Consider the following 20,179-nt stretch of genomic DNA (forward strand, 5'->3'; position numbering starts at 1 on the left):
ATTTTAAGTAATTACGTAAGTAGAGACGACGAAGAATTTTGTCAAATGGAAGACAATAATTTGATGAAAGTTATTTCAGACGAAAAAAACACTTGTCTGCTTAAAGAAAAAGAAGTCGATAACGCAAACACCGACTGTGAATCGGAATATTCGAATGATTATGAAAAAGCCGATAAGAATATAATTAAGTTTACAGCTAGTGATTCCCGGGATGCTAAATTTAAAAAAGAGTACAGATCAGTATCTCGTAAAACTACAAAACTTGTAAATAAAATAGAGTAAACGAAACGGATATTTTAATAAAAGCGGCGCAAATTTCAAACCGCAGTAAACAATTTATTGTCATCTTATTCGCGTAACCGTATATTCGATACAGATCAGTGCGGTTTTTTCGTACGAAATGATTTCACCAAGAACACATTCGTATAAAGGAGATAAAATACTATTTGATTCGCGCATTCTCCGAGTAATAAAATTACGCATTCCTACGCTGTTTGATATTTAATTAATGCTAACGGACGAGTCGTAGGTAATGTATTTATTTGCTTAAAGAGGATCGCGGAACCTTCGGACCTAGAATTGAAAGATCGCCGCCGTTTAATGCCCCAAACGTTACCGTTACAGCTACTATAGTAATTATTACAAACTATGTAAAAGATATATTAGCTTCAAATATAACAGAAAACTCATTATTAATAATTGACTCGTGGAGTGGGCAAACAAATATTAATATTTATAATACAGTATTTCAAACATCTATAAATCAAAATTCACGCCGAGTACCAATTATTCCACCAAAGTGTACGTCCCTCTTTAGATGTTGGATTTTATAGACGAGTAAAACTTTTAGCTAAAGAAATTTTAAACGAAATAAGCCTACAATTATTTTGTAATGCTTCTTCGATGAAAAATGGCATAATAAAATTACTTTCGCTTTTCATCAATTATCTGCGCCAATATTTAATAATTTGATTAATTATGGATGGTTTTGCTTCTAGATTCGTACGTGAAAAATGTGAATTTTTAAATGTAAAACATGTTTTTAGACACTAACAGTTTAAATTGTGTTGAGATAATTGCCAAAATCTTTGATTTGTTAAATGTGCATTGTGTCAACAAGTTCTTTATTTATTTATTTTGTTTTGCTGGAAAATATTACGTAAATAGTCGCCCATCTAATAATATGTGAATGTAATTACTTTTCAGTTAAATACAGTCAAACCTGTTTTTGTGCGGGGATAGAAACCGCATAAAAGAAAATGCATAAAAAAAATCGCGCGAAACTTCACGAGTGGCTATAAAAAATAGTTTTCGCAACGCAATTAAAAAAATATTTTTTTATGCGGTGAATAGGGACCGCATAAAAAAGTCTTGCGTAGAAAATAACTCGAAACCGTACGAAATAACTAGGAATTGCTTTTTTAACTCCTCGGGCCTTTTTCTGCAACACCTAATGGGGGAAAAATCCTCTAAGAATTTTAATTTTTATATTAATTAATTATTTCCACGTAAATACGAATCTAACATTAAAAAGTTAAAAATAATCGTTAAATAACGATTTTATTTGATAAATATAGCTGCAGGAAGTGTTATTTCATTTAACGAGGCGTGAAATTTCACACCCGCAGTCTAAAGCTGGAGGGGAGCTAACTTACCGCATCTGTTCAAATATAACACAATTTTCGGGCCGATTTCTTTTCCTCCAGTTCCAAATTATTAAAATTATTTATTTAATTTAATTATAATTATTAAGTTTAGTAAGAGATGGCGCCTAACGCCAAGCTCTAGTGCCAAATTGTCTTATTTATTATTTATTTATTATAGCGAACTCTAGCCCGATAATTCGGCTCTTGTGGATGTGTAGCTTTATAACACAATATTTATGGTTTTTATGCTATTAAAATAAGAGGGGACCGAAATAAACGTATGAGAAAAAATTTTACTGAATAAAAAATGAAAAAACCCTGCCGATGTCATAGAAAACAACCAATAGAGTTTTTAAAAATTTTACAGGAGTTAATTATGTTCCAATTTGATTGAAATTTTCATATACCGCACAAAAAAATCGCACAGAAAAAGACCGCACAAAAACAGGTTTGACTGTACATCCAATAAAATGTAATTACTTATTACGTTTCGATTATTTTTTTATATTTATTCTATTATTACTTTTATATTATATTTTATTGTTAAAAGTAGTATATATATATAGGTTAATGTTACCTTAGGATCCAAAATGGCGGCCAGGGAAATTTTTCCCTACTTCGGAGACTGCGGTGGGAAAAAATTTTTTCTTCCATTCAAAATGGTCGCGGTTCCGGCCGCCATCTTGAATTTCTCTGCAGACTCCGCGGACGTTAACCGAAATGACAAAAAAAAAAAAAATTTTTACTCACTTTTCGATGGTGGTTGCCTACTTCTTCCTACTTTTTTTTTCCTTTCCGATCCATTCTTTCTTCGGTTTTGCCAGCTTGGATACTTTCCTTTTCTCTTGGTACGGCTCTTTTCTTCCCTGTTCTTTTCGATTCGGCTGCTCTTTTATTGGTCGATTGGCGTTTCCCTCTGTTCGATTTATTACTACTTGGCCATATAAACGACAGAATGCAACCCCAAGAAATGCGGCCAAAATTACTTTTAAATGTTCCTTCAAAGGCAGAAGTCTTCGTTCCGCACTTACTACTTCGCAAGAAACAGCTTTCTCTATTACTCCGATGATATAATTTGCATTTAGAATCGCACGGAATGCAAACGGACTCGGTCGGCTGTATGCTTAATTTTACAGCAAATTTCGGAAATCTCAATGCGTTATCGATACGGGGAGGCAAACTTAGCTCCAAGAAGTCGTCTTCCATTAACTTGTAGAAATCACGTGTGGTGCGACTCGACCGAAATTCGTCGTCGAAACTCAAATCGGCAAAACTACTCATTATCGAATAATCGGCAATAAACTAAACGCGGGGAGGTGGTGAGGAAAAAAAATGAAATATCGTAACCAGAAAAATAAACAGCAAATATTCCAATACGCAATTCGTCGCAACACTGCAGTAAACGATTCCAACTGGAAACTAGTCGATTTGCATAAAATTGCATTGAAATGAACAGAAATCACGTCACTGATCGAGCATTTGCATATTCGTTCGTAACACAACTACGAATTTCCCGCCGATATTACTCTCGCACGACGTCACGAAAAGGCTCCCTCTACCGTCGCAAATTTACACACGACCGTCGCCGTTTCGAGGTTACAGGATACTCGGCAACGTCGATCTCAGGGTTGAAACCGAACGGGGAAAAATTCTCAACGGCGTCGACGTCACGACTCTAGGGAAAAATTTTTTCCCCGTCGCAGTCTCCGAAGTAGGAAAAAATTTCCCTGGCCGCCATTTTGGATCCTAAGGTAACATTAACCTATATATATATATATATATATATATATATCTAATCTTTCATATAACATTTATTTGAGTTTATTCCTTATTCTACTCTGTAAATGTAATATCGTTGTTTTCCTCCATGACCCTTTCACTACTAAAAATTTGTTTTTTGTGTTAAACTAATATAAAATAGTATGACATTTGATTGCTATTAATCCTGATTAACAGTTTTACTAAATATTACAAATTTAATATAGTTTGTATACGTTTAGCGTAATTATTAACTACATTTTATTAATTTTCTTCTTTGAAACCGTGTTTTCGTAATTGTCGGACTATGAACTCCAAAGTTGAGTTTAATTAAACACTTGGCTTTATTTCCATCTTTATTTAGTTGATACGTGCCATTTGCACGTTTCGGGCGTAGAGCCCCTCATCAGTCAACATTAACATATTTTCGCTATGCATACAATGTTTAAACCCAGGCGAAGCATGTATCTTGTTTTTATATGAACTGGGTAATTTCCTTTACATACGATATTTATATCTAGTATAAAACAATACATAAGAGTATAAGCTATAAATAATAAAATATCCCAAAAATATTTTCAAAAAATATCTCAAAAATACTATTAGAATTGGAAAATTTCTTTAAAAACACTGACAGGAAATAGGTTAACTGATTACCTGTGGTATTGTTCGTAATTTCTTTGCTTATTTTACGGTATCCAGGTGTAGACTATAGTTGTATAATAAATGATTTTTCACAGGTACATGAAAGTTCTTTTTTCATTAATGTCGTACGACTGTTTCGTCCTCGTTGTCTGCACTGCGGCGTGGCACAAATTTGCATATTTTGGAAGTTATTGTAGATGGTTAGCAGCAATGATCCCAGCTTATATTAATACATACAATGTGTTTTATAGTATTTTTAACCAGTTTTCGTTTATTTTTATGCTTAGATTTTTATTAATGCAATTGTTGGTGGTTAGGATTGAAACACTTTCTTTAAATTTCTTGGAATACATATTCTTTTCTTTGTATAGAATTTGAACGTTATTTTTATCTATGTTGCAGTCGTTGAGTAAACAGTGATCGTGGAAAACGGAGTTAAGTCTGTGATATTTGAGGTCTGCAATATGTTCTTTTAATCTTATGCCCAGTTTCCGTTTGGTCTCTCCTATGTAGAAATTAGTTGTGTTGCAGGTGCACGGTATCTTGTAAACTACGTTTCTTGTTTCTTCTTTTTTCTCTGGTTCTCTGTTGGGTTTTGTGAGTCTTAATCTGTTTTGTAATTTTTCGTATTTCGGAGCCAGCTTTATGTTCATTTTTTGTAGATCTTTGTTGATGTCTTCGTATAGTCCCTTTATATATGGAAAGCTGATATATTTTGTATCTGTATTTAGCTTCTTTGCGTTATTGTTATTCATGTTACTGTTTATCTTATTTTCCCAGTGATTAATTAAACTGTTGGGGTAACCGTTGAGAACGAATTTCCTTTTTAGTTCATTTTTATGAATATGTATGTCTGCCGGGTTGCTGGTTCTAGTGATGATTTTTGTATACTCCATTTTGAAGATGTTTTGTTTTATATACGAAGGGATGTTGGATTCGTATCTGATTGTTACATCTATGGAGCACGGTTTTTTATAAGGTTTAAATTCTAGGCTATAATCGTTCCTTTTAATCGTAACGTCTAAGTAATTTATACTCCTATTGGTTTTGTTCTCTTCTTCGACAGTAAACTGTATTTCTTTGTTTATATTGTTTATGAAGGTTTCTATGTTATTAATCATAATTTCTTAGTCATCGTATATTATTAAGATGTCGTCTACGTAACGTTTGTAAAATTTAATTCCTTGTATCTTGCTGATTTCTTCGTCTATATCGATCATTACTAATTCTGCTAATTTAGGTCCAACTACTGAGCCCATACTAATACCATCGTTTTGAGTATAATAATCGCTTTCCATTTCAAAGTAGTTGCTTCTGTACGAAAAGTTTAGTAAGTCTATCGTTTCTTGTTCTACATTAAGTTGTTTTAATTTCTTTTCTACGATGTCCCATGTCATTGAGGGGTACATATTGATAATGTCTAAGCTGGCTATTTTAAAGGTATCTTGTATTGTTACATTTTTTATATCTGTTAAAAGTTCTTCTGTACTGTATATTGAGAATCTTGAATTTTGATAAACGTTCAGTTTTCCTTTTAAAAATTTTTCGAGGTTGTATAGTGGGGTGAATTTAAAGTCTATGATGGGTCTCACTTTTTCGTTTGGTTTGTGAGTTTTGAGTTGGATGTTTAGTTTGGGCGTACGGTCGTTGTCGTTATTCAAAATAAATTCGGTTTCTCTTTTCGTAAGTTTTTCCGTCTTCTGTAAAAGTGTAATTCTACTCTTTAATTCTTTGATTATAATCTCTTTTGGATCAATTGGAAGTTTTCGAAAACGATTATCATTTACTAGTTCTTGTTTTTTGCCTTTTACCCAGTCGTTATCCACTAGAATAATCTGCTTAGATTTATCTGCTTTGATTAACTGTAATTTGTTATTCATTAAGAAGTTTTTTACTTTACTGATTTTATCTCTATATTTATAATATTCCTTATCCTTTATAACTGTTTTGATTTTTTCGTTTTTTAAATATTTCTTTATTTTATTACTTAGAGTCGCCTTTGCAATTTGTGCTTCCATTTCTGGTAAATTGTTACACACTCGATCTAGATTTGGGATTATTGTTAACACCTCCATCTATTAGGGCCGTTATAGTCCAGACCTTCACTTATAGTGTCCAGTATATCATCGGGGACTGTTACTTGAGTTTTGTTTATGATTAGGGATTGTGCCCAATCATTTTTTTCTGCGTTAGTTGGGTAATCGAACCTTTTTCCAAGTTTTTTACACTTGTTAAGCTCGTAAGATCGTAGATCCTGTATTTGGTCTCTTCTAGTTTTTGGTTCGCATCTAGCATTTTTATTCCTAGATTTTTTAAAATCACGCTTTAGTCGTCTTAATTCAATGTATTTGTACTTAATAGCTGATCGCAATATTTTGAGGTTGAAATATTTCCTGTCCCTAGTAGGAATTGCTTCTGCAATGGATTTAGGGAGAGAGAGCGTTCTTAAAGGTCTATTCTCTCTTAGGTGTGCTTTAAAGAAGTCTAAATCAATAAGGATTTTTTGGATCTCACCTTGTATCTTCTCAATCATGTTGCTCCAATGAGATGGCTGTATTATTTCTTTGATGGAATTCGCCGTTTCTGTAATTGAAAATTTCTATTTTCCTCTTTGAAACCGTGTTTTCGTAATTGTCGGACTATGAACTCCAAAGTTGAGTTTAATTAAACACTTGGCTTTATTTCCATCTTTATTTAGCTTATACTCTTATGTATTGTTTTATACTAGATATAAATATCGTATGTAAAGGAAATTACCCAGTTCATATAAAGACAAGATACATGCTTCGCCTGGGTTTAAACATTGTATGCATAGCGAAAATATGTTAATGTTGACTGATGAGGGGCTCTACGCCCGAAACGTGCAAATGGCACGTATCAACTAAATAAAGATGGAAATAAAGCCAAGTGTTTAATTAAACTCAACTTTGGAGTTCATAGTCCTACATTTTATTAATATTAAAAGACACTCCAACAGTTCCCTTTTGGTTGACAATTTTTTGTTGATGGCGTTACTTCAATTTGTTTCGATGCTGAATTATTTTTGTACGCTACTTAGTGTTAAAAGCTACAGGTTTTTTGTAATTTAAACTCTTAGTGTCACCGTTGCTAAACCCTTAGGTATACCAACGACCGAAATCTGCTGACAAGCGCATCTTTTAAAGACGATTAGGATCATATTTTGTTGTCCAAACTTTTCTTTATTCTAATGAATGCACTACTGTGCCTTCTGCTTTATATTTCTCATTAATTTAACATTATGACCGAATTACTTTAAAATTTGGAATAAATTTTTATAGTTATAAATATATTATCTAAATTTACAAACATGTATGTTTTATTTCTAATTTTAAAATGTAAAGTTATCTATATATATAAAAACGAATGTATGTCTGTGTGTCTGTGTGTTTGTCCTTCATGCATTACTACACCATTTATCCGATTGCCATGAAACTTCGGAAGTTGTTTAATACACTCCCGCGAAGGTTTGTGGCATATGTGAAGACCACCATTTCCCCTCTTTCAAAAATATATTTATATATGGATTAAGGCTTTCGTGTCCAACAGATGGCGCTAACTTCCGACGACCTAAGTTTGCTTTTCTGTGAGAATGGACTGAAGCAGATCATTTTCTATCTATCTATATAAATAAAATATAACGTTCGTTTGTTCCTACCGATTCCTTTGAAATTTTGACACAACGTTGCATTCGAATACGCACGTGTTTTTATATAATATACATGTCGAAATTCCCTCCACTGGGGGGAGATGGACGGGATTAAGGCTTACCCTGAAGAACTCGGCTTCTATTATACTATTTTAGATGCGTGTTTGATTGCGTTGTAATACGGTACGTCAACAGAATATGCACTAAAAAGGGATTCTTCGATATTTCCTTGCGGGGGAGAGGGACAGGATTAAGGCTTACTGTGAAGAACTCTGCTTTTATTATACTATTTTAGACGCGTTTTTGATTGCATTTTAATAGGGTACGTCAAGAGAATGTACTGTACACTAAGAAGGGATTTTTTGAAATTTCCTCCACGGAGGAAATGTTATACATTTATAATAGATACATTTTGAGCCACAACAACGCGTGGACGGGTCAGCTAGTTTAACAATAATATATAAGTTACTGAATGTAGAATATGCGACAAATACTAATTATTGTCATATAACTTTAGATTTTAAAATTAGAGAGATTAGTTATATAAGACATATATGTTTGTAAATTTGGATATTAAATTTATAGTTTTATAGCATTTAATCTGAATTTTAAAGTAATTCGATTACAGTCAAACCTGTTTTTATGCGGGGGATAGGGACCGCATTAAAAAAAATAGCACGAAACTTCACGAATGGCTGTAAAAAATAGTTTTCGCAACACAATTAAAAAATATTTTTTTTATGCGGTCAACAGGGACCGCATAAAAAAGTCTCACATAGAAAATAACTCAAAACCGTACGAAATAGAATTTTTTGACAACAGATGTCAGCACTTGACTGCACCGTCTGGTCTATCGTCTGTTTTACATATTTTTGTCCAGGTGGTGTTTTGTTGACTTAAAAAGTAAATTATTTCATTTTTCGCATATTCGTGCAATAATATTACTATAATAAGTGCATTTATGCTATAATAAGTTTATTTAGCTATAATAAGTCAATGTGAGACATGACGAATCGCGCGAGACTAGTCGCCAACTATACCGCACAAATAAAAAATCGCACAAAAAAAACCGCATAAATTAAAAATTCACATTAAAAAAATCGCACAAATAAAAATCGCACATAAAAAGAGCGCATAAAAACAGGTTTGACTGTATTTATTATTTCATTTGTTTTGTTTTTACGGAGTTAACATCGAAAAATAAATCGTCGTTGTCAAATATTAACTGGGATTCGGATATAGAACGTTACGATGTTACGGAAGCGTAACTAGGCAAAGTAGTCAAACTGTAGTCCGCGAGCTGTTCGAAGTGACGAGAGTTAATCACGTGTTAATAATAAGACGTCGTTTGTTGTATCACGTGATTAGTGCAAAGAGGGATTCTTCTGCGAGAAGAACAGCTGCCCGGAAACGCGTCAGAGACCGAGTCACGTGACAGATCGACGGTGAAATTGGGTCACGTGACACGATTTGTGTGCATCCGCCGTCTAGCGTGTACCTCCACGACGGCCGCAAGCTTAAGTAATGGCATCTGGAACGGGGCACAATCGGTAAGTAGTCCTATGACTTTTTGTTTATAGCTCTTCATATACGGATTGTCCGGAAAAACGTTATGCGTTTTCCGAACGACTATTAAATATACATTCTTTTTAATATAACATAATTAAAAAAATTCATATTCCCTTAATTTGCACAATTACCGCAATTACTTATTTTATTAAATAATCAGCAGATAGGTCCAGCATTGCCTATTTAAACAGTTAAATGGTTGAACGTTAAATGAAAATCATATTAAAATTTGGTTATTTTAGCTCACAATTGTTATGTTTATCGCAAACTGTCGAGGAGACCAAATCAGGGGTGTCCGGATTGAGGAAAACGTAGACTTCCACGAAGAGTCCCAGAGAGTAAGCACGAAAAACTAGATGCAGATCGGACAAAGAATTTAGGAATTAATAAGGGGGATGAAATTAGGGGTGGGGTAAGGTGTCCATTTTTGTGATAAATTATAATGTATTATAATTAAAGATTTTCACGTAAAAATACTGATTCAAACACGATAGAAGACACAAATCGTATTAAGCAATTAATATAAATAATTGTAATTTCTGATAATGTAGTGATAAATGATAATGTTATAAGTAAATAGATTCAGGGATAGGATCAGAATTAAAACGTCAAAATTAGTTGATACCACGAAGAAGCAGTTATTTAATGTAATTTGCATAGTCACCAAATAAAACCATATGTAATTTCCGAAGCCGTTCTATTGGTGAATTCGCATTTTTCTTAACATGTATCAGTATTATTTAATTTACATAACGGCCGTAGGACAAAAGCATTTGTTATCGTTTAGAAGTAAGAATATTACACCATGTCCATGTGTTTTTCACGTTTTCAATAAACCGCGAAAACATTAAACTTATTCATGAAATTTTCTTAACTAACTCAAGAGATTATATTTTTTTAAATTTACTGCCACAAACATTTAAATAAAACGCTAATGAAATTACAACTGTCTCGTTTCAAAGAAGAAAAACAAAAGTTTCAATTCGAATTTAAATATTCGATTGACGTAGAACAGGATAGTTTCTTTAAACGTCGTTCGAAACATCGAATTCCGTTATTCTGCTTTCGTTCCAAAGAAGAAGAAAATCATGGACGATCCTGGAAAAGCGCAAAAGAGAAAACGCGATCTCACCCCCTCCGTGTTAGAGGAAGATTCCACTCGAGTGAAGAAACTGACTCCCATCGATCGAAATTTGCTTCGGACTTTAAACGACGTCTTCAACGACTACGGCAGAAAAGTAAGAAACGACATTCGAAGAAAACGTACGGGAAGCAAGAGAACAGCTAGAAAGAGATCGAAGGCAAGGAAGGTCGGGAAGAAGACGATCAAACTCGAAAAGGATGGCAGGGAGAAAAGAAAGAGGACGATCTAAGAGCAGAAAGGGACGAAGCGGAAGAAGATCTCGTAAAAGCAGTCGAGGCAGAAAGAAAATAGGGAGTCCGTAGAACGGTAATCTTCACCAATATCCCCGAGAACCGGAAACGGAATAGCTAGATTACCGTAATCTAGTGACCAAACGGCTCTTTTCAGAGCCACGTTTTTATTGGCAAAGAGTAGCCAAATCCATTTTAATATACAGCAATTAATGCTTTATTATATGGCATAATTAATATATGTCATGCATTCAATTTTACTTTAAATTTTGAATCATTCGGAACGTTTCGAATGTACAAATTCGAAACTGTTTAGCGTGTAGTGAAAATTATCTTCGGTTGTTTAATACTTTAATTTTTATATAAATCTCAAATAACCTTTCTACTAAAGTTGTCTGGTGGATATATTGATATACTGCATTAGGGACAAAACTAACACTAGTTATTGTCGTAAGTATGTTCAACGGATCTTGTGATTGCCGATAATTATCACTGTTTGTATATCATGGTTTCTTTATCATTAATTTTGTATTGTTTGTATGTTATTTTGGTTATTTGTCATCGATCCACATTTAGAACATTGTGAAGTACGTTAAAATTTAAATTTTAAAAGAATTCTATTACATGTTCGATCCCGATGATGGCTACTTAGTAGAGAACGTTTGATAAATAAAAAGTTGTTGCTGGAACACGCTAAAACTCTTTAACTTATATATATATTCAAGAGACGTTCTGTGCCATGGCGGTCTGATAGACTCACCGAACTACGTAGAATTAATAATAGGCTCAGGAAAATTACCAGAATTGTAGAATTGCATCAAATCGCAATAACCTCAAACAACAATACCTTGAACACCAGTCAATGTATAAAAAAGAAATTAAAAATGCCAAATGACAATTCTGGAATGGATAAAAATGGAACAAGCAGCTCTTCGCCTGCCGTTCGTCATTACCAGACGAACGACAACCCGGAACTCACCACGTAGAGGTGGCTGCTTCAGAGTTCCACCAAGAGTTGGAAAGGATCCAACTCCACAAGTGACCAACATCACTTGTCGAGTCGAATTCTTTCGAACTCGCACGATGAAAATATTCATAATTACCGCTGAATACTCCAAATTCAGTTATTCGAAACTCACCGTATTATTACGATCTAAACTACGGGATGCAATATTACAACAACTAATAATAAAGAAAGATGGAAATCTATAAATATACCTGGTCGTACTAAAATGCACGTTACGGCCACAAAATTTAGTTCAATCTCGTACCGAACTTCATTAATAAAAAACAAAAGCAAAGAAAAAAAACTCGCCCTGCGCGGGAATTAACAAAGCGGGACACAGAAAGCCCTCTCCATCTCCGATCGGCCTCTTCACTCGAGCGGGCCTTAAAAATACGAAACACAGAGAGCCCTCTAAGCCTCACCGTCTTTTGTCTTCACTCCAGCGAGCCTTATAGATGCGGGACACAGGAAACCTTTTCCGCTTCTCCTGTCTTCGTCCGAGCGGGCCTTAAAGCCCGGTGTCGCCCATCTTTAAGATTCGCTCGGACGAAGACAGGAGATTTGAACGGAGGCGGAGAAGTCTCCCTGTGTCGCGCATCTTTAAGGCCCGCTCGGACAACTGTTCTCGTCCGAGCGGGCGTTAAAGATGCGGGACACAAGGAGCGTTCTCAGCCACTTGTCAAATCTCTTGTCTTCGTCCGCGAGAACCTTAAAGATGGGCGACACAAGGAGCCTTTTCCGCCATCGGTCAAATCTCCTATCTTCGTTTCAGCGGCCTTAAAGGTGAGGGACACAGGGAGCCTTCTCCACCTCCGGTCAAATCTCCTGTCTTCGTTTCCAGCGGGCCTTAAAGATGAGGGACACAAGGAGCGTTCTCAGTCACTCTGTCAAATCTCTTGTCTTCGTCCGAGAGAGCCTTAAAGATGGGCGACACAAGGAGCCTTTTCCGCCTTCGGTCAAATCTCCTATCTTCGTTTCAGCAGGCCTTAAAGGTGACGGACACAGGGAGCCTTCTCCACCTACGCTCATATCTCCTGTCTTCGTCCGATAGGGCCTTAAAGATGCAGGACACAAAGAGTTAGTTTGAGTAAAAATTAACTCGAGTAAAAAGGCCGACGGGAGATTCCATCTCATTACTCGAGCGGGCCTAAGATCAAGGTGAGACAGAGAGCCCTTTCTGCGTCCCGTACATTACCGAAATTTACTTAATCGCAAGTTTTTCGCGAAATCTCAAATAAACGCGGAACTTTCGAACAAATTTCCGCCTAACAATAACTACCTACAATAGAAAAAGCCTACAATACATTCTAACAATTCGTTACGTATTGTTAGAATGTATTGTTTAGAACGCGTGACGTATTACGATCCCGTCATATTTTTACGTCACGTGTTACGAAAAAACATTAATCGGTTTGAAATATTTTAGAAAAGATCATTTTATTAAAATAATATTCATCAGAAACAGCATCACTTTCAGTTTTTTAATTTAAAATAATGCTTTTTTTTCTAATACTGTAAATAAAATTATAGAAACGTCGAATCATTCATTTATTCTAAAGTAATGTTCTCTGTATTTTTGAAAATCCAAAGAGGAATTTGTAATGATTGTCGCCCTTTGCACCCCAGGTAATGCTACCAGAATGTCGTAATTCACAAATTTCAGAAATTTTCGACAGAAGGTGCTTAAACAACTTTTTATTAGCACATTTGAAGTCTAACAAGAATGAAAACAAGCGATTTCGTAGCGATTGCTTATGTAATAGGGAAAAAAGCGAAATCTACTCTGCACGCGGCGCTAGTATCGACGAGGTTGTAAACAGACTAAGCAATACGTTTTCGGTTGTAAAGTACCATTTGTTTTTTCTTTAAACGAAAATGTAATAAATATTTTAAGTTTCAAAAATGCCAAGTACGCGGTGCCGTGTACCACACTGTTCTAATAGTGGTGTTCACAAGTTTCCAAAAAATCAGCATTGCGAAAGAAATGGATTCACGCCGTTAAAAGAGCAAATTGGAAACCAACTTCATCCAGTCGTGTGTAAAAATCGCTTCACACCCGATCGGTATAGGGAGATTAATATCTTTGGTAAGCGCATTATTTACAAGGCCATTTCGGGCGTCATACTTTTAGCGGTGATTTGTAGCCCCGATTCTGTTACTCGGCGTCGCCGCTAGAGGCGCCTCAATCTAGTTTCGTCGTTCCTTCCACTAGCTCTATAGTCCGAAGTTAAGCAGACGCAAACTCAATCACCACATTAATAATTAATACTTAAAAAAATATCATCACTATTGTTAAGTCCTAAAATACATTTTGTCAAACCTTTTATTTTTTGTTTTATTAATCAAATATGACGGATGCGAAAAGGGGTGGCCAGCAGTTAAGGTCACGATTAAAAAGAAGTTGGAAACTGCTGCTATAGAAGAACAAAAACAATTTTAACGCTACCTGCTGGAAATTTAAAGCTGATTATAACCAAGGAGGTTATAATCAGCTTTAAGTTACAATTATAGTTTTAAAATTTAATAACATAAAATAAGATAAAATTTGAAATTCTCAACAATGTACAGTTTATCTAGCGACACGTGTAAATTGTTGTGATTTTACAGTTACACAGATCAATTTCCGTGCGATTTGGAGTGTAAATTGGCAACTTCACCGATCCAAAACAATTATTTCAGAAATCGATTTCGGTCAAGTCGTATTCTATCAGATTTAACACCGGCCATTTTGTCAAGGCGTAAAAATAATTTCCAGGGTGAAAAAACTACAATCAAGTTAATAAACGTTCAACTTAAAGCGAAATTCTGGTAAATAATTTACGAGTATTTAAGTAATAAGAATAAGTTTATTTTTGCAGCGAGAAACTTAAATTAAATCGGGCAATTTGCAAAAACAAAATGATTTACTTTAAACAAGTAGTTAGAAAGGAAAGAGTTTGAATTTACATACAGGGAAATATGAAGAATAACAGTAAATAAAAGCAGCAAACGACCGTAATTACTACAATTATTTTCACATCGTTTAAAGTATTCGACGAAGCAATCTTTCGACAAGACGGAGTTTAAAGTCACACGTGCAAAAATGCAAAGAACGAATTACATCTTAAAACATAATGCTCTTGGATTGTCCCGGAAACACCAGACTTGTCTCCAATTGTAAAAATTTGGCCCATTTGAAAAAGAATGCGAGGCTCCAACCCGAGCGATAACACGGATTTAAAAGAAAAATGTACAATAGGTTGGTTTGAAATTAGACTAGAAGAATGAAAATCATTTATTGATAATACGTTCAAAAGAGTTATTTATTGTGACACGGACATAATTCCGAGCTGCGATTTTTAATCATATTTCTAATAATTTTTTAATAACAACTCTATGCTCTTCGCCTCAAATAAGTAGTGTCTCGGCCTCGTACATCACGCTTTTCATCTAACAATAGAGTTGTGCCGGTCATCTGTTTAACTCCTTTCTCGAGATTAAGAAAGTTCAGACGGACGGACGACTGTGGGAATTTCTAGGTCAATAAAATCTGCAATTCATCATAAAGGGAATTAAACTAAGTATTAGAATAAAATATTATAAGTTTTGAAAATCATTAACGTAAGTGAAAAATTTCGACTCTAACACATTTTTAGAATGAAAATATGGATAAACGACCAGGCTACATATTCCCTTATTAAGGTTTTTCATAACTTATAGATTAACACAGCAATTATCATTTAATGGTTGGCACTTTTTGATGGAGTTAAATTAGTGTAAAGATTTTAAACCGAGTGTGTATTGTAAAACGATAAATTTTACTTCAAATGGGTAAAATGGGTCATAATCAATTTCCGAAGGTTCCGATTTCTCTGGTCCTAAAATTTTCACTTTTAATTTATTATTTCGCCAATGTCTTGGGAGGCATTCAACCCGGTGAAGAGACAGAAGCCAAGTTCCTGTGTACTTGCTCCGCACTAAATAACTACGTCTAGTTGTCGGCCGAAATCCTAGCCAATTCCAAGTTTGATTTGGGATATTTTTGCCAGCCCTTACTTTTATTTTTGTTTTACTGTTTATTTATTAATTTCTCGGTTGTTATAACGGAGGGAAAGTATGGCGATCCGAGATAAATTGACCCCGAATTAGATCTTTACATTTTTGGACTCGGGACCTTTTATGGGATAACGAAGTCCTGTTAAAACGCAAAAGACTTCTACACGAGGTCTATTTTCTGCCCATTTTATTCTCTGCTTCAGAGACGTGGATATCAAACGAAAAAGAAACAATAAAATTCAAAAAATAGAAATGAAATTCCTGAAGTCAAGTTAATCCTTCAGAAAACCACAAAACCGTCAACGATCTTTTGTAGAAATTACTACTTTAATAATACTTTTTTCGAATGGGAAAATGTTACTTTCATAATCGAACCGTCTATACAGAAAAATTTTTGTTTAATTATTGAAGTCCACTCTTTATTTATGCTCAATTTACCGCTTTATTATGCAATAATTATACATTTTATAACATAATTCGTAGTCAAAATGCACAAAAGAGTATACAAAATTAATATTTAAGACATTATAATTATTTAAAGTATGGAAAATTAATTTCAATAAAAGCAAATGAAAAATAATAACAATTATTAAAAAATTATTCATTAAAGCGTTAAAACACGAAAAATTATAATTACAGAATTTGTCAGGTGTAAACACTGCAATAAATCATTTCTTCTCGCTTAGCCTTCGGCACTTTTTCGACACTTCCTTTTCTGCGACAGTAAACAAAGGAAATAATAATAATCACGCCTATTAACACGAACGAAGTAAGAACAGCCACTGCCATTTTCCATCCTGAAATAGAACTAACTTCATCCGATCAATACTCGTTCGAATAAAAATCATTTACCGAAGATGCCAAATTATCTTCTGGAATTTCTGCGAGTCCGTCGTTAGAAACAATTTCGGTGAAAGACACAAAAGACGAATTTCTTCTGCAGTAAATATTAGGGAAATCGGCAATCTTCTGTCGGTTTCTCAGCAACCAGTCCTTGGTAAAAAGCGAATGCCAATGGCAAGTGAAATTGTTTCTAGATAAGTGAAGTTTAAATTCCGGAGAAACGTCGATCTGGTTCATTAAACCGGAAGGCAATTCGGTTAACCGGTTTCCGTCCAACCACAGGAATTTCAGGTTAGGCAAAAGAAAATAATCCGAAATATTAATTATTGAATTATTACTCAGACGCAGATGGGTGACGTTTCTCCACGTCACACAATCGACATTTGGCAACTCCTTTATGTAATTATTACTCAAATCGACAATCGTCGCATTCGAAACGAGAACGTCGAGAATTCTGTCGATTCTCTTTCCGGAACAATTGACTATCACGTGATTATGTTCTGCAAAACAATCGCAATTAGTCGGACAATAATTTCCTATGACTACGAGAGATGTATTATCCAGCAAATTTCTTTCTTCCCCGAAACATTTCGTGTTCTCTATGTTTGAAAACATTCTCTTTGCCACGTCTATATTTGACTTAAGGGCAGAAACGAATTGCTGCAGTTTGTGATCACAAGTGATTTCATTATTACTTAAATCATAAGTCGGCATTTGAAATCCACATTTGCTGTCATCCACATAAATTGTTCTGATTTTACAATTAGACAGATCAATATGCATGCGATTTGGTGTGTAAATTGGCAACTTCACAGTTTCAAAATGATTATTTGAAAAATCGACTTCAGTCAAATTGTATTCTGTCCAATTTACCACCGGCCATTGTGTCAAACCTGCATTCTTTAAATCGAGAGTACGTAGATGTTTGCTGCTGCCAAAAGGACGCTTACCAATAATTGTAGTTAAACTGTTGTTGGATAGATCGAGGTACGTTAATCTGGTCAATGGGAGGAAGATGTTTTCGTGTAAAAATGTCAGGCGATTTCTTGATAAATCGAGATGCTGCAATGACGACAAATTCTGAAAAACATCTTCGGGAAGATTTTCCAACCGGTTTCCCTCCAAAACTAACTCTCGCAGTTCAGAAAGTCCATCAAAACTTTCTGTTGGAAGTGTCGATATTCTATTATACGAACAGGAAAATCGTGTCAGTAGTTTGTTATTTCTCAGAAGATTTGGCGGGAGATGTTCAAGTTGGTTGAAATCTAAAATGGCGGTTTTCAAATTAATTAAGTCAGAAAATACATCGTCTTCGAGTGAAGAAATAGAACAAGCCGATGCATCAATTTCAGTCAAGTTGTGCAGTTTCTTAAAGAATCCGGACGGAATTTCTGATAATTGTTGGTTAAAACTAATGCTAAATGTCCGTAAGTTAAAAAGACCTTTCAACATTTCACTGGGTAAATCCTTTATCTGATTCCATTTTAAATACAAATATTCCAATCGGGTGAGATTTCTAAAGACAAGAGGATGAATCGATTCAATTTTATTAATAATTAAATTCAGTTTTGTTAAACTGTAAAGATTATAAAATAGATCTTCGGGTAAAACTTTTAACTTACCACCATTGATGTACAATTCTGAAAGATTAATTAACTCTCGGAAAGGTTTGTTCGGAAATAAAGTAAAGTTACAGAATTCAATTGCCAATAAAGTCAGCGACGGAACATTGCGAAATGTTAAATTTAGAAGTTCCGACGTCTTCACGCCGTATATGTCGACAGATCGCAGAGAGGACATGTTATTAAACGAGGCGCTCTCGAAGTTTCTCTTACGCCGGAATGGATCGTATAGTACCTGGACTTGTTCGATTGCATTCCCGAAAGTGAATATTCCAAAGTCAATCCCCGTCACAAAACAATTTCTAAATTTTATCTCTTTTACATTTCTAACATTCAAGCATCGCATCAAACGAGAGTCAATCGTTTCCTCGCCGCACTCGATGGATAAAGACTGGTTGGATATTTGAACAGAGGAAAAGTTCTTTGATTCGTAGCAGCTGTTTTCTGATGACGTACAAGAAACCTTTTCCCAATTTTTCCAAAACTCTTGACAAGAATTTACTACTAGAAATAGGAATTGGAAAAAGATAACCCACCTCATCTCGTCCAATGAGTCTTGTAATTACATCGACAGACGAATCTCAGAAGTAAGATCGTTAGAAAAGAATCAACAATAAAACACAATTCCGAACACCTAATATTCGATATCTCAACTGTCGCTACGTCGGCAACACGATAAATTATAACGTCAGTTACATTCAATCGTCACTTCCGACAGAAATATGACGTATACATTATTATTTACAGTCGTCTACGTGGACGTTATTTATTAATAGGACATTATACTGGTGTTTGAGGGTTGGTACAGTAATGAGAGTTAATTCAGGAAAAATTTTTTTATTATATCACCTGTAGTAGCAATATCCGCTACTACAGGTGATATAATAAAGAAATTTTTCCTGAATTAACTCTCATTACTGTACCAACCTTCAAACACCAGTATAATGTCCTATTAATAAATAACGTCCACGTAGACGACTATAAATAATAATAAATGTTAAGGACAGTAAGGCTTTTCTAATGACGTATACAGTTTTTAATCTGCTCGTTTATTTCTGTTGCAGTGAAAGGAACAATATGGGATTAACGTTAAATGAATGTTTTACGAATAAACAATTTGTTTTGCACATTTATTACAAGTGAGTTGTTCGTTTACAAAAGTTGATATTGTAAATTATTATATTACTTATTTTCTTTCTTTAAGACGTGTGCGAATGGCGTTAATCAACTGTGTTTCGTGACACAAAAGAACGCTTCTGTCCGACTCCAATTAAATTATTATAACAAAAATTTCATAAGCGAATATGAAATAAATATAAATTGTATTCGTTTTATATTTGCCAGGCAAAGGAAATAGTACTTAAAAAGGAAACGTAAAATTTAATAATTTAAACCGTCAAGAAAACAAGTTATGTAAGTGTCGTTTGCGGCTTTTATTTATTAATTAGTTTCCTGTGTTTAATTACTTCATTAATCTCTCGCATTGACATTAATACGTACAATCAGTTCGAAAAGTTTAGGATAATTTAAATCCATCGCCCAACCCGCCAACCTTAAATGATAAGAACTGGGTAAAATAAAAAACTATGATAAAAGTAAATAAGGAGGTATTTAGCCTGGTCTTTATCCTTTATCTTTACTTGAAAATATGAATTTCTAACTAAAGTGTTGAATAGTCACAATTTCATACTTAATTAATTGATTTTCAAAACGTTTTTAGAACAATATGAAATAAATTGATAAGTATTGTCTAATTGTAGGTAATCACGCTTAAAATTTAGTGCAATTATGGGACTTTTATCACGGGTAGCGTTGCGTTTCTAAGTTCTTTCGACTGGACTGGATTTAAAAAATCGCCATTTTTAACGGGACAGAAGTGGCGATATCTTCGAATATTTCCTTATTGCATAATGGAAGATCGTTCGCGAGATGACGATGCGATCTTTTAGCAAGATGGAGTTTAAAGTCACGCGTGCAAAAATGCCAAAGAATGGATTACATCTTAAAATATAAA

General features: G+C 34.5%; 1 protein-coding gene across 1 annotated transcript in view; it reads right to left on the bottom strand.

Annotated features, from left to right (window-relative positions):
• The window catches only part of LOC136985238 (platelet glycoprotein V-like), a 150,218-nt gene extending 131,384 nt beyond the window's left edge, over positions 1-18,834 (bottom strand). The window contains exon 1 of the mRNA XM_067282479.1: positions 16,530-18,834. Within this exon, the coding sequence (XP_067138580.1) occupies positions 16,530-18,706 (2,177 nt within the window). The 5' untranslated portion in view covers positions 18,707-18,834. The remainder of the gene's footprint in view (positions 1-16,529) is intronic.
• Positions 18,835-20,179: the final 1,345 nt, after the last annotated feature.

The sequence above is a fragment of the Centruroides vittatus genome, unplaced genomic scaffold (genome assembly GCF_030686945.1).
Source record: "Centruroides vittatus isolate TY-2023 unplaced genomic scaffold, ASM3068694v2 contig_1207, whole genome shotgun sequence".
In the NCBI taxonomy this organism is placed as follows: domain Eukaryota; kingdom Metazoa; phylum Arthropoda; class Arachnida; order Scorpiones; family Buthidae; genus Centruroides; species Centruroides vittatus.